This window comes from Echeneis naucrates, chromosome 9, assembly GCF_900963305.1.
Source record: "Echeneis naucrates chromosome 9, fEcheNa1.1, whole genome shotgun sequence".
In the NCBI taxonomy this organism is placed as follows: domain Eukaryota; kingdom Metazoa; phylum Chordata; class Actinopteri; order Carangiformes; family Echeneidae; genus Echeneis; species Echeneis naucrates.
The window spans coordinates 11,629,665-11,652,745 of NC_042519.1; the positions used below are offsets into that span (position 1 = coordinate 11,629,665).

General features: G+C 41.0%; 2 protein-coding genes across 8 annotated transcripts in view; one reads left to right on the plus strand and one right to left on the minus strand.

The window, feature by feature from the left end:
- The first annotated feature begins 585 nt into the window (after positions 1-585).
- Positions 586-18,887, plus strand: LOC115048345 (collagen type IV alpha-3-binding protein). Of its 4 annotated transcripts, none has more exons than XM_029509740.1 (18): positions 586-1,311; positions 1,496-1,630; positions 4,074-4,190; positions 9,834-9,941; positions 10,158-10,296; positions 11,029-11,115; positions 11,258-11,415; positions 13,341-13,433; positions 13,571-13,657; positions 13,852-13,944; positions 14,288-14,365; positions 15,083-15,178; positions 15,507-15,639; positions 15,717-15,787; positions 15,892-16,020; positions 16,283-16,412; positions 16,832-16,969; positions 17,180-18,887. In XM_029509740.1, exons 1-17 carry the CDS (start codon positions 1,222-1,224, stop codon positions 16,957-16,959), a joined length of 1,872 nt encoding a protein of 623 aa, XP_029365600.1. In that variant the 5' UTR covers positions 586-1,221; the 3' UTR covers positions 16,960-16,969; positions 17,180-18,887. The 4 variants fall into 4 exon arrangements, with proteins under 4 accessions (XP_029365600.1, XP_029365601.1, XP_029365602.1 ...); XM_029509741.1 differs by having other exon boundaries at positions 11,032-11,115; XM_029509742.1 differs by lacking the exon at positions 14,288-14,365 and having other exon boundaries at positions 589-1,311.
- pip5k1bb (phosphatidylinositol-4-phosphate 5-kinase, type I, beta b) overlaps positions 18,197-23,081 on the minus strand; it is a 29,370-nt gene continuing 24,485 nt past the window's right edge. For all 4 annotated transcript variants that reach the window (XM_029509747.1, XM_029509744.1, XM_029509746.1 and 1 more), the window contains 3 exons: positions 21,892-22,015; positions 20,478-20,601; positions 18,197-20,355 (listed from right to left, as the gene is read on the minus strand). In XM_029509747.1, the coding sequence (XP_029365607.1) occupies positions 20,353-20,355; positions 20,478-20,601; positions 21,892-22,015 (251 nt within the window). In that variant the 3' untranslated portion in view covers positions 18,197-20,352. The remainder of the gene's footprint in view (positions 20,356-20,477; positions 20,602-21,891; positions 22,016-23,081) is intronic.

Below are 23,081 nucleotides of genomic sequence, written 5' to 3' on the forward strand. Positions count from 1 at the left end.
AGTTTCCCACGAGTATAAAAATAGGTACTTAAGTATTATATATATATGTATATGTATATTTAAATACCCTAAAAAAGTAACCACAATAGGTTTGCATGCTTCTAATTTATTAAAATATCATTGTGTTCAAATTGCACAGGTCAGTCCAAGAAAATTATTTACTTTAAGATAATATGAATACACAAATTACTGTGAAGTGTAAGCTCTGACGTATTTTTTTATTTTTTATTTTATTTTCATTTTATTTATTTTTCTTCAACGTACAACTGAAGCATTCGTCGCTTTACTCATAGCCTTTGTGCATGAAATCTGGTTTCAACTGCAAAACATTCATTGTGTTTTAGTCGTTTGCAAGCAAATTAATTTATCTATTTCCGGTAGGCTTCTTTTCAAAGTACATTTATGGAAGTAACTGCGGCATGGCAGTTCGGATATAAAATATGTGTCACATAAGTATTGAGACATTTACTGAGCAACCCGTCCTCACTTGTAAAAAACCTTCGCCCGATTGTGCCACGGTCTGGGCCGCAGCGCCGATGATGATGCCTTTAATGTGAAGGCGAGCCCGTCCAAAGGCAGGCGTGCTGCCGTGTCCGTCAGCTCGACGCTTCTGGCTGCAGGTATACATTGAAGCGTGGCCGACTGCCCCCTCCTTCCCACCGGACCTGAATGAAGACAGGCTAGTCGGTCCTCCTTCACGGCTAACTGAACTGCGGAACTGCAGCGGCGGCAGCAGCTCGGTGCTCGACGTCGGCGAGCAGAAGTTCACACCGAGGCCTCCGCCGCCGTCCCCCCCCCGTGAGTTTGGTGTCGACCGCGGCCGAAGGGGCTCCGGAGAGCAGGCACAAGTTGCTGGTTAAGTTCCCGTTAGCTGGTTGCGTCGTTTTGACAGCTAACGCTAACTAGCTAGTCTCATTGGTTTTCGACGTCAGTTTCAAAACAAAGCCCGCAAAAAGCGGAGAAGTTGGGACTCAGCTGTCGCCTTCTCGCAGTGGCTCGCTGCAAGACGAGCTGCGTTTACTGTCAGAAGACTTTGGACGCGTTACTCCATCCAGCCGGCGTTTTGCAGCCTCGGTCGATGTCCGATTCACGTTATTTGTAAGCTAAGTTGAAGAAGCTCTTGGACAGCAGCTAGCACTAAAGCTACGTGGCTCTGTCAACAACAACAACAACAAAAAATACGCAAATTAGAGTCAAGTTGTCTCCGCAGCTTGGATTTAAATGTCCGAGAAGAGTTCATCGTCCGGCTCGGACGAGGATGTGGACCCGGAATCTGGGCAGCCGGTGGAGTTCGGTGGTGTTTTAAGCAAGGTAACTCAATTGGTTTGAATATTACGGTGATTCATGTCGCAGAGGTACCTTCTGTCTCCGGGCTCCTGATTGAAAACAATGTGGACATCACTAATGAGCCGCAGTCTCATCGCTTTGGTTTGGGATCTGTTGGGTCTCAAAGTGCCGCTGACTCTTTGTCTTGTGCACCTTGTTGTGTTTGCAGTGGACTAATTATATACACGGATGGCAGGACCGGTGGGTGGTGTTGAAAAACAACACTTTGAGCTACTACAAGTCGGAGGATGAACGGGAGTACGGCTGCAGGGGGTCTCTGTGCCTTAGCAAGGCTGTCATCACAGTAAGTATGTCCTGTGGGTGCAAGGAGGAAACTACTCCGTCAAGGGTTAATGCACAGGTAGGCAGCATGATGGGCTGAGGACCTGTCCAACATTTCAGTGAGCAAAGCCTCAGAAGATGAGGAATCATGAGTGAAGTTAAAGCAATGCCTTTATCTTGCCTTTCCCTGTCACGATCATGGACTTCAAGTTTTATTCCTTCAGTTGATTATCCTCCAAGATAAAACAGTGAACATTAACTTGTAATGAGACCATTACAAAGATAACTGGTATTGCTGTAAATAAGCTGCATTTAAACAGACAAAGGCATTTGTTTTTTAACTCCAGCAGTCATTGGAGCACATTCCCATGCCTCTTCATCCATGACTCTTAGTGCACACACTACCTGAATTTGGCGTTCCTACAGTTAAAATGTAAGCTTATAGCATTTACAGCTGAGATTGAACAGGTATTCTCCCCATGCAGGCTGAGATAAGCTGAAATCTCACACCATAGTTAAACATTCACTGTTCTCTCTTAGCGCACCGCCACCCTAACCCTAAGTACAGAGGCCAAACAAGTGGCTTTACTGTGATTTGTGCAATGGGATTGTATGATTTAAAACTGGATTAAAACAATAACATGGAGAAACTTAATTTCTCCAGGGAAGCATGATCATTAGAGTGGCCAGATCTGAATGGGGCTCCCCAATTCATTCAGAATGTTTTTAAATTTTTTTATAGTTAAATTAACTTGAAATGTACTCAGTTTAATGACTTTTGCTCACTCATAATTAGAGTAATATGACCCACACAGCCACTTCTTACTGCCTCTTCCTTCTTTCTAAATATCCAAAGCCAGCACTGTCTGAGAGACTGCTCTGAGGAGTCAGGAATGCAGAAACATGCCCCTACTTTTCTTCTTCCCTAATATCAGTCCGTTCCACATTGTGAAGCTGCAGACACCAGACTGTTCTCACACGGAGGCCAAATCTGGTGGAAATGTCACTGTCTGGGTTGGCCAAGATCCATTATCAAAAACTCACATCAGGCTCAGCTCTACTGTATGTATTAGTTTTTCCTGTCAGTTTGTGGAGTGTACCCTTATATGAATAGTAACAATCATAATAAAATAATAATAAATATATATATTTTTTCATTATTTATATTTATTACATTTATTGCGTTAGTATTTCAGTGTGTGTTTGACTGATAACTTTCTCATGCTTTGAGCTGAAAATGCCATAAGCCTATACGGGGCGAAAAGCCAGTGCAGAATGGAAGTAGTGCTTACACAAGGGGAAAGAGGATGTTCAGGCAGAATCAAAGTGATATAAATTGGATTGTAAAGCATAGGTTTATGGGCTGTGTCTGATACAGCATACAAAGATGGACTGGATTTCTCTAACAAGAAATAGCATCATGGCTGGGTGCACTTGAGGTTACCACTGCATGGCTTCTTTACAGTAAAATTTTACAAACTGCATTTTTGACATTACACCACTCTGACGGCAGAGTTTTTTTCTCTGAGTCTAATAAAAAGCTTTTAATGGCCAGGGAAAAGTACTCAACCCTTTCTCCATCCCAGATATACAACCCATAAAATGTAATGCCAGTGTTCAGAGTTTAAGACAACGTTACATTAAGTTATGCCTGCTGACAGTTTGTGTTCAGAGTTCGTGTATGTTGCTGCTGTCTGTAGCGGCGCATGAGTGTCATCCTGAGAATCTAATTAAACTTGGACAACGTGAGGTTATGTCAGCTGACAGAGCTGCTGTAGTCTTATTGCTACTGAGTAGTACGAGGACAGAGGCAGAGCGCAGATTCAAGTCACCTATGTCTTATTTCTTATTAGGATTCTTTTATAAAGCAGCTCTCTCCCCAGCTGAGTGCAACAGTTAAATTCCAGTCTCAGAGGAAACGGGTGAATTCTTTGGTGCACGTGTACGGGTGCTGGTCCGTAGTTGCAGCTGGGTGGGGTACATTGTAGAGCGGGGGAGTGAAATAGCTGAAAGATTTGGCCGAACAGTAGAAGGAAAGGTCATGGTGACCTAGGATTAGACAAAGGCATGCTGGAAGAGTATTGGCTTTTTGCATAGCTCTGCTGTGGTTGTGGAGGGTTGCAGTTTCAGACGTAATACATGAGTTTCTAATTAAAATTCCTGTTTATTGTGTCACAGAGGGATCTCTATGACTGATTGAATCCATGTGTGTCCGGAATCTGTCACCACTAGTTATCCAGTGTCATAAACAGACAAAGTATAGTAAACAATTCATATGAGTGCACCAGCAGGATTTCCCACTAATATTACAGATTTTACTGAACTAAAATTCTTACATGAAGAGTTTTTTTGGGGTGGGGGACATAATTCAAAATTAGGATATTTGTACTTCTTGGTAATTACTTGAATGACTTATTTGATCTGTTTTGATAATTATTCATGAGACTTCTCCTCTTTCTGTGTAGCCACATGAGTTTGACGAGTGTCGTTTTGACATCAGCGTGAACGACAGCGTTTGGTACCTCAGAGCAGAAGATCCTGAGCACAGACTCCAGTGGATTGAGTCAATAGAGTTGCACAAGGTGAGTTTGACAGATTTTGTGGCCCTTTCCTACTTTTAACACATTCCTTTGTTTGTCATACAGACTTTGTTTTGATTCATGATTTTTTTGTTGCAATTTTGTGCAAATCAGTTGTATTGCTGCTATATACATATAGCATATATGTAAATATATGCTGCTATTGCTGTTTGTCAAGAAATAATAAAAATATTCTAATGCTATAAAAGGCCAGTCCCATAGGCTATAATAAAAAGTAAGGTTCACCCAATCACCCACTGAAAACACCTTTTCCAGGTATTCAGGTTCAGTTGGAGGTTCAAATGTTTTGTTGAGGAGTTATCTGTTTTGTTCAGTGAACTGGGTGTGTCTGGGCAGGGATTCACACACACAGAGCCATTTACCCTGGGAATCTGAGGAATCTGAGGAGTGAGGTGTTGAGGTGGGGGTATCCCCTGTCATCAGATACCAGGCAGTTGCTCACTCCACAAGGACATTTGCTTAATGATGTATAGAGTCTTACCGTTAAGCTTGTAAAGCATACCAAATATGTTGTCACAGCAAGTGCTGTGGTTTTGTAATGTCAAAGGTTGTATTTAGGTTTATGTGTGCTTTGTGTGGGTTTCTAATTAGTCATGGCTTTAGCAATCTTATCATTAAGGAGTTCGTTGGGCTGCAATCTGTAATTCACGTGTCTTAAACATGTTAGGTTTGTGGCTTTCTCACAACAATACAATGTAAATATAAAAATTAGGACAAACATTCTGATTTAGTTAATTTTGTTTTCATACGCTTACAATATACAAAATAGCATAAAAATTATAACATTTGATGCTGCAATCAATTATTACATCCATTGCTACCTAAAACACTTAGCTGTACATGCCACGTTATTTACTTTAAGTTGCATTTGTAAATGTATACATGTATAAATCCTCGCTTCAATTTCATTTTCAATGTTAAGGCCTCAATTCAATTCTCGAGTTTGTCCGTTTAATACAGATTTCTCTTCCAGTTTTAGATTAGCCTTGTCTAATCTAGTCGAGTACCACTGATTTTATGCTATGATAGCCCATTTAATTTTTAAATTCTTAATCTAAATGGTTAGCATGGTTACATAAATTCATAAATGATGTAATCTCCATCAGTTGTTTTCAACATACCACACTAAGGACTTATTGTCAAATTAAAATAATTTAATAATATATTGTAACATTAGCTTGTTCCACAAGTAAACTGGAAACCTACTAGAAACGGTCTCAAATGTCTGGGTGACAGTCAATAAAGAGGTCTGCTATCATTGCAGAAATGATCTGAGTTATGAAAATAAATTACATCTTTCCTCAAGTCATTGTAGCTGAGAGACTACAGTAAACACACCAGACATGAAAAAAGAATCACTATCCTGTGAACTCTCATTAGCCCTACAGAAATGGTGCTGTGGACGGATTCCATAGAGCTGCTGGGTGTTGGCATGCCATCTGAGTGTGAGTGACCACAAATCTCATGTCCATTAACAACAGTGTGTCAGTATTCCAGCACTATGTCTGGTCTGTGCCCTTTAGTAACCTCAGCAAGTTGAAAAGTTACACTACCTGCAACACTACTGTAGGTAAGCGTGTAAGCACTGCTCCCAACTGGACAAGGTGGGACTTACACTATGCAGTGTTCACCACTCAGATTTGTGCTTAATTCATTCATTCTGCTGAATACTCACACAGTTTGTCCACCTCAGGAAAGACGAGCTTTCTGCTCATTAGTCTGAAGGTGTTCTATTTTTTTATTATTATTATTTATTATTTTTATTATTATAGTTTTTTCCCCCTCAGCTTTATTCATCAGATTGGATGGTGTAGAGCAGGGGTCTAATACTCCGGGCCTGGAGAGCTACTGTCCTGCATGTTTTTGATGATTCCCTGCTCCAACACACCTGATTCAAATGAGAATCTCCTTCAGACTTCAGCAGAGTTTAGGGACTAGCTGATCATTTCAATCAGTCATGTTTTTTTTTTTTTTTTGTTTGGTTTTGTTTTTTTTTTTTTTTTTTTGTTTTAGTGCAGCTGTTGATGAATAATGCATCAAAAATAAAGGGGGATACTTTGATCACAGCTGAGAAGCCTGTCCCACGCAGTCAGACTGACAGGGGTGATGTGGAAGGGAACAGGGGAACCCCTTAGGCAGAGTGATAGTTTTAACACCACTTTGCCAGGTTGCTTGTTGGCGCAGTCTTACCACTGCTGGTCCAGATCAGGCTTTACAGATGGATGTTAACAAACTAGAATAAGACCAATGAAAAGTAAGTAACAGTAAAGAGGTAATGTAAGAGATCCAGATCAAAGGTGTTCACTCTCTGTCTCTCTTTCTCTATCTTTCTCTCTGTCTGTCACAATAACCAGGCTCGTTCATTCGCCCACCAATTTAGCACGTCAGCAGTTTGTCACACAAACAGTTCCGGACAGCCTGCCTCTCTCTCTCTCTCTCCCTCTCTTTCTCTCTCTCCGTCTCTCCCTCTCTCTCTCTCTCTCTCTCTCTCCCTCTCTCTCTCTCTCTCTCTCTCTCTCTCCCTCTCTTTCTCTCTCTTTCTCTCTCTCTCTCTCTCCCTCTCTTTCTCTCTCTCTCCGTCTCTCCCTCTCTTTCTCTCATTCTCTCTCTCCCTCTCTTTCTCTCTTTCTCTCTCTCTCCCTCTCTTTCTCTCTCTCTTTCTCTCTCTCCCTCTCTTTCTCTCTTTCTCTCTCTCTCCGTCTCTCTCTCTCTCCCTCTCTCTCTCTCTTTCTCTCTCTCTCCGTCTCTCTCTATCTAATGCATACATTCATGCACCTTCCATTTTTACCCCCTCTCTCATTCTCTCTCTTCCATGCAAGAACGCTCATTCTCAGTTGCTTCCTCCATGATGCGTGCTGGAGAGAAAGAGAGACAAGATGAAATGGTTTCACAATTTAGGGTTTGTGCTCTGTTGATATACTGATGCAGAACGTCTGGACAGCATCTACATGTGTGTCTTTGAGTCCACGTGTGTCTGCAGAGGAAGATAGCAGACCTGCTTCGCTTTGCTGCGGGATTACATTACTCCATCTTCCGGCTCAGTCAATCCATTTTGTCGTCTTCATGGAACATCTTGTGTAAACCTCGCTTATGTCTGCTACAGAGCCAGTTACTACTTTTTTCCAATTTTCTCTTTACTTCTTTTATTGCTGCTTTTTATTACTTCATGAGCTAAGCTTAGTCTGTACCGCATCTCTTCTCCATGTCCTCCTTCCATTTGTTCATCATTGAGGTGTGTCCAGGGAGATGGAAATACTGACTTAAACCTCTGAATTGTGAAACCGTGGAGCGTGTTTAAGATCATCTGGGCCATGTTGGGGTCAGCAAACAGTCGGGACTGCAGCAGTGTCCTGTTTTGCTTCGGCTGTCAGAATAGCAGCATGGTGGGCTTTTAGCATGTTGGCATGCTGCTTTCTCACTTTCACTCATCACTGAAGTATTTTTATTTAGTTACTATACCAGTGTGGTGAATTACTGATGATTCTCTGTTTGCTTGCATGGAATTTTTACATGAATAGTAATGGTATGCTAACTCAACCTTTTAGCCTCACTGCATGTTAGTACGTATGAGAAATCACTCACTCAATTTTCAGCCTTTAGGCTAATGTTGTATGGGTGTATGATGGACTAGCAGCATGTTTGTAGAGGGCTAATTCCCTAAGCAGAAGTGGGCTCTGATGCTTAGAAGTGCCCTGTTAGCCAACACTCTGATTTCCATCACAAAGCAGTGGGCCCAGGATGCCATTTCATGTGCTGTATCTAAGTGGGTGTTAAGTTTGCACGGTTGTGTCATGCAGCTGAACAGGTACATAAAAGTGGGTGTCTCGGGGCACTCACAGATTGGCCTTCAATGCTTCATTGTGCTGCATTGCTTTGCCCATGGATCTTTCCAAATTAGTAATATAATAGGAGCAATCTGTATGGTATCTCATTCTGATCAAATGAAATATTACTGAAATAATGATCCTGACAGTCTTGTAAGAACAGCTTATTGGTCTTAACCACCACTTTTTGTCAATTGTTTATGTGGCCATGTAACCTACCTGTCACGACTGTGCCAAATGGTCAATGAGTATGCTTATGGACGGTGTTGCAGCAGAAAACGGATTACGCTGACAGTGAGGATGATATAATTTAATTTTAAGTGTTGTATAAATGCATTAAAAAGATCCAAAGTTGACAAAAAAATTTAATTGTATCACAGTTTGAAAAAATAAATAAAAAACTGAAACATATGTGGAGTCATCAGTTGAGACTGATGACTCCAAGACTGTGGATGAAACATTTTCTGGACCACAGAAACTCTAAACAATCATTGACTTACATTTGTAATTTCCTCAAATGATCCTTTGTGTCTCTTTAGTGATGGCTGTAATTGTAACTTTTGAATACTTTTGAAACATCTATCGCTTAGCTGTTTCAGGGTCACGAGGGGGGGCTGGAGCCAATCCCAGCTCACACTGGAAGAGGCCAGGGGCACCCTGGACAGGTCTCCAGTCCATTACAGGGCCAACATACAAAGACAGACAGAGACCAACAACCACTCACACTCATACACAGAACTATGGACAACTTAGTCACCAATTAACCCAAACAAGCATGTCTTTGGAGGGTGGGAGGAAACCGGAGTACCTGCACAGCAAACTCTGCACAGAAAGGCCCCATGTTACAATTTTATTGTAACAGCATGTCTTCTGAGTAAATTTCTCACAAAAAGTATTGTATGCAGACCTGTGTGATTGGGAGAAAGGTTGTGTTGCTGTTGATATTACAGCAGTCATGGGGTTAGATTTATTACCCTGTAACAGCAAATGGAAGAAGCTTCTCTCTTCTGTTTATTCGTAAGAAATAGTTCTACATGCCCAACAAGAATACCTCACAGTCTCTTGTTATTTGCAAATGAATTCAGACTCATATAACATCCCCCCAGTTAGCGAGTGCCCTGATTTATCCGTTTTCAAGTCTGTCACTTTGGCTCCACATTATTGTTTCTACTGGATGAGGAAAGGAATGAATTTAGGGGCAACGCTCCAATATTTGGTCATGAATTTGCTGCCTCTCTCTTTAATGTTGTGGATAACAGTTAACAGCTGCATGTGGAACAAACAAGAATATATTTGTTGGGGGGCTGCCCCCACTTACATTTAAGTTGGCAGGTTTAATGGAACAAATGCAGTCACCATCCCTCATTAATGTCTAGTCATATATCTGTTTTATAGTGCCATGTCAGACAGTACCCTTTATGTCCTAATATAGTGTTTTCCTCCAGAACATATGTTCACTCTGGGATGCAATGGGATTTATTTCTACTGTTCCACTGTCAACCACTTAGGGACCTATTGGTTGAGTTGGTGCATGTATCTGTCAGTCAGCTTAGTCCCCTTCAGCAGATTGTGTAGGTGTTGGTCCCACTGTGGTGCAACTCAGCATTACTCACTGTTGTTGCTTGAAATGAATTCCTTTTGAATCTCTTTTCTCTGTCTAGTTTTGATGAGCAGCAGGCTATCTCAATATGTTGTTTAATGTGTTTTCTGAACTTACTGATCTTGAGTGCTTCTTTGCTCCCCCTTCTTGCCCTCTATCTTCCCTCCATTCTCTCCTTTTGCCCCTTGTCTTGTGTTATAGGCTGAGTCAGGTTATGGCTCAGAAACCAGTCTAAGGCGTCATGGTTCCATGTTGTCTCTCACCTCTGCAGCCAGTGCCTTGTCTGCAACATCCACATCCTCTTTCAAGGTAAAAGAGAGAAAAAAAATTGGTCAAATGATAGTTAAAAGGACATGGCAAAATGTGAGTGTTAATCAACATTTTATGTTTTTTATATATACAGAGAGAGAGAGCAAGAGACATAACTTTAGCTTATGGGTGAACAAAAACAAACTCTTGCCTCTGACCTAAAAACCTTTTGTCTTATTTTCTTGCATCTCTGTATTTCTGTTTCTCTCTGCACAGAAGGGGCACAGGTTGCGTGAGAAGCTAGCAGAAATGGAAACTTTTCGGGATATTCTGTGCAGACAAGTAGACACCCTGCAGAAATACTTTGACTCCTGTGCTGATGCTGTCTCCAAAGATGAATTTCAGCGAGACCGTGGTAAGATGTCATAGAAATAAACTATTAATGTAGTCTGTATCTTGACAGAGATTTAGGTTACATTGAAACAAAAGCATTGATTTAGCAAAGATGAATGTCCAGATTTTTCACTTGGAGAGGAAAGGATTTACAAATGTTGAGCTTCCGTTATAGTAAAACTGCTCTGTTGCATCAGTTAAACATACACTATCTAATTTTCTGTTAGGGGTTTTTAAGGCAAAAATATTAACAAAAGTTACTCACTCCAAAGGAGTGGAAGTGAATTATCTTGGGATTATAGGGGTTGCTGTCTTTACAAATTCTGCCATCATTACTGTCAACTTTTCCCAGTAAAGTCAATGTTTCAGGAGGTTTTAACCTAAACCTGAGTTATCTGAGGTCACTATAACTTGGCCATTGAGTAAATGCACTAAAAATACAGAATAAACTCTGCTGTTTGGCCAAAACAGGATGTTTTGGAGGGGCTGGCGGCTGAGTTACTGCTAACATTTATTTCCCTGATGATATAAGACCTAGGTTGCCCTTAGGTCAAAATCCATTGTTTAAAACAACCAGCTCTCAAACGTCTGTCACAGAAACATGGGGATATGATTAGCTAGTCTATTACAACGTGTTGAAGTAGTACACTGCTCTCACCTATAGCCAGCTGGGATTACCTCCACACAAAAGGTGCATAGATAAGGTATACATAAATATAGATATCTCTAAATTTGTCATTGTTTTGCCAACCAGTAGTTGAGGATGATGAAGATGACTTTCCAACCACTGCAAGACCTGATGCTGAATATAATCACAACAACAATGGCAGCAAAGAGAAGTGTGAGTAAATTCTCCAAACATTCAGTGCATGATATGCAAGTATGTGTGGGAAAAATATATATATATTTGTTTTATTCCTGCTAAGTGTGAAAACTAGAATGTTTATTTTTAATGAAGTCATGTTTGTTTCTGTCCTCATTAGTGTTTCCCCCTGCCAGCCCCAAAGGCATCAATGGGATTGACTTCAAGGGTGAGGCCATTACCTTCAAAGCTACAACAGCAGGCATCCTCTCTACCTTGTCCCACTGCATCGAACTGATGGTCAAACGAGAGGACAGCTGGCAGAAAAGATTGGATAAGGTCTATCCATGCACTCTGCACAGTGACTTAAATACATACTCGAGGTGTTAAGAGTCATGTGTACAATAGGCAGTTTGCTGAGTGGGTGTGTTAGCTATGTGGAAGTGATGCAGACGGGGGAGCTGATTGTTGCCCTCCATTGTCTTACAGGAGTTTGTCATTGTGGCCAAGAGTTGATGTTTCGGGCTCTGCCTTTCAGGTGATGAGGTTGTCAAACATTCAGCTGGCTGTGATGTTAGTGTGCAAAAACAATTTTGTTGATCAGAAATATAATATTTAGTTTTATGAAATATATCATTTTAATTATGAACAAACCTTGAGGGTGCAGTTTAGCTCTGCTTTTATTGGGCCCTATGGTTTGTCTTTGGCTTGGTTATGGAACATGCTACTGGTCTGTTTGTTGAAGAGTTATTTGCTAATGTTCATTTGATAACTTAAACAGCAGCTTGTAAAGTAATTTGATACACACACATTTTTTGTGGTAAATGTTAATGTCACAAAATGAGTTAATGTCACTCATTTTGCAGCTTGTGTAACTGTCAGAATCTGTGCATCAGTTCATTCACAACAGAACGGAGTCTTCACAGTTATGTTATAGCTATATCAGCTATAACATAACCCCATATCAATATATTCATTCCAAAGTAGTCTCACTATCCTGCTAGAAACACAAATGCACCTGTTAAGGTTAATGGACTTCAACCCCTTAATGCTTTCATTTTGATGCCTGGGATTACCATAACACTCATTGACTACATTTTTCCGTTTTCTCTTTCCTTCCTTTAAATAACACATTATTTAGTATAATCTGTGTAATCTAGTGAGTGCTCTGTGTCCGTCAGGTAGCTGCATCTTAGTTGGCTGATGTTGTCAAACCTGTTTCTTTCCTGTTTTTTTTTTCTGTGTGCAAAGCAAAGGCGTGCTTGCCCAACCCTGAAAGTTACAAAAGCCGGTTAGCTCTCTCTAGTTTGAACTGAAACTACCTCATTCTTATCTGTGTTTGGCTGTATGTTTTAAAGTTAAGCTGCTGATGTGAAGTAGGGAAACAGAATTGACTTTAGAGCACACACTCAGAAGGAGTAAGACCCGTCTGCTCAGACTTGGACAGAAAGTGAACCAGAAAATGACTGCTCGGACTTCATGGTGCAATTTAAGGAAACCGTCAAGACAAAGTAGGACAGAGCTCCTAATATACCAGAAACAGAGATGGATACCATTACAGACGGGCAGCAGCTTCTTTACAGTAGGTGTCTGTCTATCTCTTAAAGACGTCTCTCAACTGGACTGCCTCCTGATAATTGTGTAGGAAGTGTTAAATGTTCATACCATTCTGTACATTTTGTTTCTCTTTCACTTCAGTTGCTTTCCATTTAAGTAATTTATAGGGAACACTATAGATTGATATCATGGTGTACTTTGGCCTGTAGTTGCTTCAGTTTGTCTTATCCCAGTTTGGACAAACTTTGTCGGGAATATCAACAAAGCAAAGGCTACGTGGCAATTGTTTTTGGGTTGTTTTTGTTTTTTTTTGTTTTTGTTTTTTTCTAATCTTTCTTTTGCTCACACAAAGAGACCAAATGCTCAGACTGGTTTCTTAGTTTTCTCTGGCTTTTAAATGATAGAGAAGGAAGACAGTAGATATGGAACTGGGCTTATTCATCATTGTACAGCATTACTCTGTTTGTGGTTCACCTTTGGAGGTGGGTTGTGTGCCTCTGACAGGGAATTTAGGCAAAACCTGTTTCAGTGCACATACGGTTGAATTATGTGGTGGGTTTGCAGACTGCAACATGCAGACCTCTCTTTGACACCGCCTTTTGTTTCTTTCATACTCAACTGGCTTGTCTGTTTATATGCTCTCATCATCACCTATATTGTTTTAATAAAGTTTCACCAACCACTCTCTGCGCTTTGTGTGTGGACAGGAGTTGGAGAAGAGGAGGAGGGTTGAAGATGCCTACAAGTCTGCTCTGCATGAACTGAAGAAAAAGTCACACTACGGAGGCCCAGATTATGAGGCAAGATAAGATTTTAGAAACACCAAAGCCAGTGGCGCTGTCTTGATGAACCACAACAAAAAGATTTGTGTACAACACTGTTCTCATGGGTTTGCCACAAATCTTACAGTACTTGTTGATTGCTGCCTTTTTCGTAGGAGGGGCCAAACAGTCTGATCAATGAAGATGAGTTCTTTGATGCAGTGGAAGCAGCGTTAGACAGACAAGACAAGATAGAGGAGCAGGTGTGTTTAAGATTTTGTCAATTGTTTTGTACAGTTTGATTATTTAAAACTATACATTTAGTGTATTAGTCATATTGAATATCTCTGATTCTTCTCTGCTGACTTCTGGAAAACCTACTGAGCACAGTCACACACAATGAATACAGTGGTGTCGCCTGTCTCTGTAATCCACTGTCTGTCTCTGTGTCCCTCAGAGTCAGTCTGAAAAGGTCAGGATAACTCAGTCTTCTTCGGTTTCTTCTGGAGACACCTACTCCACAATTGGTACACACCGATTGGCCAACAAGGTCAGCACATTTCTTAATATTTTAGATCTCCTCCTTATTTCTATCCTACTTCAATTTAAGACTCCAAGTTGCTCTTCTTTTCTATGCCTCCTCCATCCTGTTTGGAGCCCAGTGTGACCTGTATTTTACACACAGGTCACGCTGGCTGTGAGCTCTCTGTGCGCCCTGCAATTTCTCTGAGCTTATTCTGTTTGCTCAGCAAATCAGTTTGTGCTTACTGCCATATTTTTATGTCTTCAAATGAAATGCTCCTCCAGCAAGTTGTGATTATGTGCTTTGGTCTGCTGCACTTTAGCTTTGTTCCTCATTTCTCTCCCTCTTTAACGCCTTGTCTGCGGTACAGTTCCATAGCCATTCTTCTTCCCTGTCTTCCACTGAGCTGGTCAGTGCTTTGGATGATGTTCACAGATTCAGCACTCAGGTACTGTATTAAGCTTACTATTGTAAGGGGATGCTTAGTCTATTGCTTTTTACTGCAGTGAAAGAGAGCTTGAGCGGATAGCGAGAGAATGTTTACTCACAAATCTCTCCAGGATTTCATGTTTTCTGCATTTTCAGTCGCCTTTACAACAAAGTCATTGGTATTCTAGTATTTTGCTACGCACCAAGGCAAAAAATAAAGGACAAAACTTAAAATCCTGGAGTGACCAACAGGTTGTCTTGTTCACACAACAGCCATCAGTCTACTGACACAAGTTTAATGCTGCATGCCTGAAACCTTTCCTCACATCAGTCTGTCTTCCACAGCATGCACAGGCATGAATCCAGACTGTTTATGTACTGTCTTCTTATAGCATTATTGAAATGTTAAATAACATGAACAAGCAGGAGCCTGATAAGAGCAATAGCCAATATTTTCTTGGCTACTGCTCATTTGCCAATAAGCTCGCTTCAGAATTCCTAAGATAGCAAAATATTTTCTGTTTGTCTTTAATGATGTCATCCAAACCTCTGTGGTTAGAAGCTGAGGTGCTGGGTGTGACTGTACATCATTAAAATTGACAGTAGGACACCTAATATAATACAACATCTCCTTTACCTTATGCGCAGTCCTATTTCAAAGCATGTCCTCAAATGGGCAGGAAAAACAATAAAATATAAGTGAATTAAAATGCAAATTTATCTGTCTTTTTCTCAGGTGGAGGAGATGGTGCAGAATCATATGACTTATTCTCTTCAGGATGTGGGTGGAGATGCCAACTGGCAGCTGGTAATAGAGGAAGGAGAGATGAAGGTGAGTCCAGAGAACTGGTTATGAATCACTTCCCTTATATCCTAGCCTTGAATATTAAAACCCCATTGTTTTAATAGCATATATAATAGTACTTTGGTTGTTTTACATGTTAGATCAGAAGCTGGAAACGCTTATTAGCCAAAAATATTCATATAAAATTATCAGTGTTTAAAATAAATCACTCTCTGCTCCAAATTGTAGCCAATTTTACATTCAAACTTTCTCTTTTCGCACTAAGAGGATCCCTCATCATATATTCTGAGTGAGGTTGTGAATATGTTTGCATTATGAATCGGTTCTATCTCACGTTCTGCACTGTGTGAAACAGGTTTACAGGAGAGAAGTGGAAGAGAACGGTATCGTCCTGGACCCTCTCAAAGCCACACACTGTGTGAAGGGGGTGACGGGACATGAGGTCTGTCACTACTTCTGGGACACAGATGTCCGAATGGACTGGGAGAGTAAGTTTCATTCATTTTGCAGGCTGTGATCACCTGTGTTTTACTGTTGTGACTAAACTGTGCTCTTCCTCCCCCAGCTACCATTGAAAATTTCAACACTGTGGAAAAGCTTTCTGATAATGCCATCATTGTTTACCAGACACACAAGGTAAAATGACACACACAGTGGTTACAAATGTTGATGAAACATGTTGCACATCTGATTGTTAATTTGATCTGCCTATTTGATGAGTGCATCTGGTTGTGTTTCAGAGAGTGTGGCCTGCCTCTCAGAGAGATGTTCTCTATCTGTCAGCCATCCGGAAGATCATGGCAACAAACGAAAATGATCCGGACACATGGTTGGTCTGCAACTTCTCCGTGGACCACAACAATGCCCTTGTAAGCTGACTGCATGAAGCGTATTCATATCAAGCAGCATTGCAAGGGAATGTTTAGTGGATCAAAAAGTTGACAGTAAAAATACTGTACATTAGCCTTGTGATTAGATTAGAAATAACTTTAATTTATTACAACAGTGTTACATGATATGGTGTGCCATTCCCTATTTAAATAGTTGAAAGAATTGTTTTAGACCTTTTCACCTCTGTCAGATCTACTACAGAGAAATTTGTTGCAAAGTTGATGTTTGTTCTACTTTCAGCCCACAAACCGATGTGTTCGTGCCAAAATCAATGTCGCCATGATCTGCCAAACACTTGTCAGCCCACCAGAGGGTGATAAAGAGATCAGTAGAGACAACATCCTGTGTAAAATCACCTACGTTGCCAATGGTAAGTGCATCTTCAGCTTCTGTCTTTTTGTCCAAGCAGGATCAGTAGCCAACAAAGACGAACCCATTGCATCACTATAAATCTAACCATAATCTACCTACAATCAGGAGAAGGTGTTCAGCCGAGCTTTAAATGTTAATTAGTCAAATTCAGGACAGCCTCCTCTTAGCATTTCTGTTTGTCTTTGTGTAGCTGGTCACTGTCATGGAGAATGGCAGTGTGTGTCAGTGCTTGTGCGGTTGAACTGCCAGAGGGGTTGCAGGGGTTGATTGGAAACAATGATTTCTTCCTTATCTCTCGCTAGAGGGCACCACAGGCTGCTGTCTGTCAACTGAATCTGCGTTTAGGGCTGAATTGCTTTGTTATGAGTCAAAACATACACACCGATTCCTAATAAATTTTCATCTGTGTGGCTGAAGTAAACCCCGGAGGCTGGGCTCCAGCCTCAGTCCTCAGAGCTGTGGCCAAGAGAGAGTATCCCAAGTTCCTCAAACGCTTCACCTCCTATGTCCAGGAGAAGACCGCTGGGAAGCCAATCCTCTTCTGAACACAGAGAGGTAACCTGGGACTCAGACACATCCTGTTTTAGGAAGCAGTTAAACTGAAGACTGATGGAGCATTACTTACATTGTTGATGGAGATGTCTCCTGACTGGTACTTCATCTGTCATTTTGAACACTGAACGCCAGCAGATGTACAGAACAGTTTTTTGTTTTTTTCCCCCCAATCTCTTGCCTGCTGACCTTTTATTTGCCCTTTTGTTTCAGGCTTGCAGAGGGCCAAGATAACCCAGTGGAGAAACTAGGTTGTTCATAGTTGAACAGGCTGTCAATGACTATGTAACCCTTTCACCTGGCAATTACAAGGCGTTTTGAGACTACTGCGTGCAGGTCGTCATATCATCCACAGTACACCTGCTTGTAGAGGAGACTGGTTTTACAGCTTTAATCCATCAGTAGTTCTCATCTCAGCCACATTGTAATGGCTTAACACCATCTACTGGTCATGGGTACATTTGTATGTAAATTTAAGAGTTTCTTAAGTGGTTTTTGAATTATTGTTACCAATTATTTGCTTTTTTTTTTTTTTTTTTTTTTGTAAATTGTTTTGTACATTTCTTATGATTACATATCTTTTGACTTTTTGGGTTTGCTTTGATCATTAGTATTATAGCTACTTGTTTGTCGCTGCTAAAGTAACAACCGTGAGTGAGGACAGGAAAAGATACCAGATATTGACAGGAAAAGCATTGATGAGGTTTGGTACAGTGTTTCCTCTCTTGCCTTCTCCTGTCCCTCTGGTGATGACTCTGCAGTTTGATGGAGGGTCAGAGCCTAATGCTTTGAAATCTTTATATTTCTAGATCGTTCAGTAGCTATGGGAGAGAAACATGGACACAGTGTATTGTACAGAGAAAACTGAAGTTTTCAGTTAGTTTACTAACGTGAGAAATGTGAATTGACTGTTAAAATGCTTGAATTTGACTGTAATGGGCCAATGAAACCTGAAGTATGAGTTGAAGAGCATCGTGTTAAGCCTAACTCATGTTCATTAATAATTTTCTCATAGTGAAGCTGATGATCAATAATTGGATAAGTATGACATGTGTGACTGTGGTCTGTAGGTTGCCATCTATTGTTAGCATGTGTGTGTCCCAAACCTCACATTTTCTGATGGATATTTCCAGATGACCACAGTGACTGATAGAGTGATCCTCTCCTCTGCTGAGAGATGAGCGGATACATATCACCTTTGGTGTTTGTTTTTTTTTTTTTGTTTGTTTGTTTTTTTTTTTTCTCCACAATATTTGATGAGAATCTGACCATCCATGAGATATTTGTGTAAATTAGTCCTGCTGCTGTTCAGCAGGATAAGATAAAGTTGTCCAATGCTGAGCAGGACATCATCTTCTCCCTACATTCTCAGTCGCACTCAACATTACATTTCACACTACAGTGCAGTGGCCTCCTGCCCTTTGACTGATAAAACACCCCTAGAATGCCTTAGACACCAGGATGAATCCCCAAAATCCTGGATTTCTTCTACTGTACAGCCACCAGATGTGCATTTATCAACTCTGAAATGAAGCTTTTGGGGAATGGGAGCGGGAGAGGGGGTCAGCATTTCACATCATTTTACCTCAAGATTTCTATTTACTCTAGATTGTGTATAATGCCATCAAAAGTTGGGATTTTTGCAATCAGTAGATCTGCGTATTTAAAAATGTAACCATCAGATCTTCAGTCTAAGGGGTCAGAGGTCAGGAAGGATTTAGATATTTGTTTTGTTGATGATTACAAGAGCTACATCTATGAGCAATGTCAGCTGAAGAATGCATTTAGTGTTTTTAATTTTGATATTTTGTCAGTAATCTACACTTTGTATATTTCTAAGTTGTACATCAGAAGTGTTATTATTTGCACTAAATGTAATGCAATTTGACAATGGTCTGTAAATTAAAATTGTTACACAACAGAATTGAGTAAATGTGTTGATGGCAGTTTCGGATTTAAATGATAAATGATGCATAGAGTTTGAGTTAAATGTTGAAGTTGCTACAAGTAAACAGAATTTTATTTGAGGTTCTCTCTCTCTCTCTATATATATATATATATACACATTTATATATTTATTTATCTATTTACTTATATAAATATGCATTGTCTTTACATTCAGCGATTTAAAGAATTTTTCAGCAAATGGTAAAATATTGAAATTTACATGAATGATGCTTTCAACTGACGTGTGATCATGGAATTCAACATTTATAGTTGGATGTGGTCTTGGAGAAGAGGTATCAGACGGCTTCTTAGCGTAGGATGCATGTCTCATAACTTCTAGAAGAGGACACACTTATTCAGTATCAAAGGATATCCTGAGTAAAAGCATCTTCAGTCGTGACACAAACCTCACAAAACTAGTAGCTCCACATCAAAAAAAGATCTACAAAGTTCTGTCATTGTCTCTCTACACGTAGTGTCAATGACTTACAGAGGTGTGGATTTGTAGAATAAAAGGGGGGAGAAAAAAAAAAAGTGCATATTCACACAGCCAACTCTGTGCTTTTGTCAGGAGGCCCACCCGCTGAAGCAACGTCCTCAGAGAAAGATATTTCGTACAATAATCATAACCAATGTCAAAAGTGCCTTTTCACGAAGAGGGAGTGTGTTGTCCCATCGCTCTGTGCTTCACCCAGGAGCCAGTTATTGTCTTTTCAGTTCGCTTTGCGGCCGTACGTCACCAAAGCTTCGGGTTTGTGTCAGGCAGTGTGGACGACAACCCATTTAGGAAAAGTTGGCTGCTAAACCCCGTCACTGTCTGTGTTTGGCTTTGGCAGCTTCACAATGAAGTCTGTTCATATGAGTCTTTCCTCGCTTTTGCTGGCTGCAGCTACAAGTGGGCTTGCTGCCATCCTCCATCAGAGACCAACATGTCCTAATGATTTCACTGTAAACATTTGTCATCTGATCAGCCACTAATGCAGGCGCAACCTTTGAGGGTGCCATTCATTTCTTTCTGGTCTGGTCTGGTATGAGTTTCACCTAGTCTGTGCATGTGTGTATGTGTGTGTGTGTATATATACATATATCTAGTAAATGTTTTTTGTCTTTGCCTAGGTCGTGAAAACAGGATACACATATAAAACTTAATGGCACTGCATTGACGCATGATCTAAAAAGCAACATCCGGTTCGGCCTGATATTCATATCATTACATGATGTGTCACATGTTTCCTGTAGATGTCCATCGCTGTGACTTTATGTCTTCTTTTAGTCCTTCAACCAGGCGAGAATCTCACTCTTTGTCTTGGCAATACAAGTGGCAACATGAATCTAGTGGCACTGGAAGTGGAGTTAAAGGCCCGTCCAGTCTGTCCAATGGAGTGTGGCGATTGTCTTATGATTGGCAGGAGGAAATGAAGGTTGGAAAGCTGCTCTTTTCACTGCAGGCAAAAAAAAAAAAAAAGAGGAGAGGACCAGGTTATTAATCTAGTTCAGACTTAATATGAACTAAATGGTCATCGGCACAGAGTGACCTGAGATAGCAGACAGAGAGAGCACTCACCAAATAGACATCAAGAACGGAGCCATCATCACGGTCTATGTCCACGTCCATGGTGCTCTGCTCAGAAGTGAGGCAGATAGCGCTGTCCTCGAGGGTAAATGTGGAACTGGATGCAACATCATCTCTGGAACAGCAACACATGTTTTCCTTTTAACTTCCGTATAAACTGCCCCCTTTGAGTTTACTGTTCTGGTGAAAGTAAAAATGTTGCATAAACGTTCCCTGAAAATCAACTAGAGACAAGTCACACCCTTTATTACAGAAACTCCGAACTCAAAGAGGTGAAGTGGTAAACATATAAAGATGTCTTATATGTACCCCTTGAAAGGTTTCAAATGAACAGAACTAAACTCATGAGAAATATGGGGGCAAATATGAGTGTACATGAAAAAGGCTCATTTCTTGTAAATATATGGTTTTTAGAGTCACATCAGATCAGGAGACATGGACAACTTTATTCATCCTCCCTGATTCAACCACCAGGGGGCACCTGGAGAATGTTTTCCATTTAAATGCATCAGGTGACTCCCTGATAAATTCAGGAATGTGTGCTTACTCTTAGACTCTTGTGACTGACTTCTTTCTGTGGTCAAAGTCAATTGAAAGGGAGAGAGAAGCCCCGCTGTTTTGTTGCAGCGCCTGCACTTTGTCAGCACACAAGATGTTAGACCGCCAGGCTGTCCGACAGAAAGTGGACATTGTGGATGCACCGTTTGTCCTTTCTCGTCAGAATTTCTGCAGGTATAAGGCCGTGTCATAGCCCCTCTTAAATATTCATGGTAACAGTTGACAGAACAATGTCAGGGCAGCAGCGGGTGACGGGTGAAGGGGACAGGACTGGACGAGTCGCACAATAGGGCCTCAGAGAGCAAGCTGAACCTGATACTGCTGGACAGGAGGACAGGTGGAGGATAGAAAGCATTAAGGCGGCAGGCGATGAGCTTTTAGAGGCTTCCAATAAGACAGAAGAGGAAACTGTCTCTTACTAACAACCAGATGAAGAGTACATCCGGACTGTAATAAAATCTGTTAATGAAAAACGGGATTTCCAGATTATCAGACTTTTCAATAAAGTATGAGACAGCGCTTCACACAGGTATTTATAACACTGTCCCAACAGAATGCATGACTCTGGTTAATGAAACAAGTCAGATCTGAAGAGATTCGTGTCCCCTGCTTCTGGAGAAATCCTTCAAACTGTTTCCACCGTCACACCACAAATCCTTCATCTGAATTGTCCGCATGTTGTTTCAAAAGCAGTCTGTTGCCAAGCAAACTGAGTCACCTGTTCCACGACACGTCACCACTCAAAGACTACATGACGTTAGCAGACAGGTGACAGTAACGTGGGCGTGCGCGAGCGCGTGTGTCTTGGGAGTGGCAGATTTTCATGCCAAACAAGTAGAGACAGTACCTGTCCTCTGTTTGGTTGTCCACGTTGACAAAGATGGAGGAGGTGGAGATGGTTCCCATGGAGGAGCCATAGAAGGATGGATTGGCAGGCACCAGATCAGGACGCAGGTACGAACCGAACACAGCTGAGGAGGAAAACATACGTGCACATCAAATCTTTCCGTCTGACTCTTCATGCCAACATCTTTCCAAATTCTTGCAAGCTTGTATTTATTATCCATGATGAGTAAAATGAAACCCTAAGCCACGACGCTTGTGCCCCATTAGTAAATCAATAGGATCAATAAAGCTTTATATAGCCATAGTGATCAAAATGTAAAGATGCCATGTCAGTTATTTTCGGTACTTTATTGTGGACCTAAAAAAGCTTAAACAACCCTGATGACAGACAAAGCAGAGCTTGAGATGTTGATTTAAGCTCGGTGATGAAATTGTTCCCCTCAAATTGAAATATCGTATTTTTTCCTGTATCATGTTCACACTTCACACATGCTGGTGAGAGAGAGTTCCTCCAGCAGAAAGGAGAAAGTGGACACATGACCCTGTTTCTGCTCCACACCCACATCCTTCTGTCTTCCTGTAGCTCTTGCCTAACACTCCATCTTATCAGGCACAAAGGTCAGATGCTGCTGCCGAACCTGCTGACGCAGACGTTACAGTCATATACCTTCTCGTACCGGGGTCAGACTGTGATCATGAGAGGGAGTGAGAGAGGAGTTGAGGACGAGATGCCTAAAACCACACATCACTTTCATTACACACACCCTTTGGACACACACTGGTGCCTAATGACGACACCTTCTGTTTTATTTTTTTTTTTTGGGGTTTTTTTTTTTTTTTGTCCATTAAAGCCGAGCTCTGTATCAACCACTGACAGTTTCTCCTCCAGAGCAGTGCTGAGAGGACAACATTTTTAATGGGCCAATGCCTCAAGTGTTTCTAAAAAGCTTTAAAACGCCACATCAACAGCAAAATGAGTGAAACTGAAATGAAAGATTAGGTGGCAGTTTTAGCGATGGTGAGAAATGTAAATATACAAATTGCCTTTATGGTAAAAAAACCCCCCAAATAGTTAAGGTTTTGAGTTTCAGACAATCTCATTTATTATTTAGATGCTTCTATGGGCCCCTCTGACTGTTGCAAAAGATCCAGCATGCACTGTTTTACAGATGATTAGAAAAAGTTGCTTCG

What these genes read in the sequence shown, in the direction of transcription:
- LOC115048345 (XM_029509740.1), top strand. Translation starts at nt 1,222, where the DNA reads ATGTCCGAGAAGAGTTCATCGTCCGGCTCGGACGAGGATGTGGACCCG. An exon ending in TAGAGGAAGGAGAGATGAAG is followed by an intron (nt 15,179 to 15,506) that starts GTGAGTCCAGAG and finishes TGTGTGAAACAG; the next exon opens with GTTTACAGGAGAGAAGTGGA. An exon ending in TGTCCGAATGGACTGGGAGA is followed by an intron (nt 15,640 to 15,716) that starts GTAAGTTTCATT and finishes TTCCTCCCCCAG; the next exon opens with CTACCATTGAAAATTTCAAC.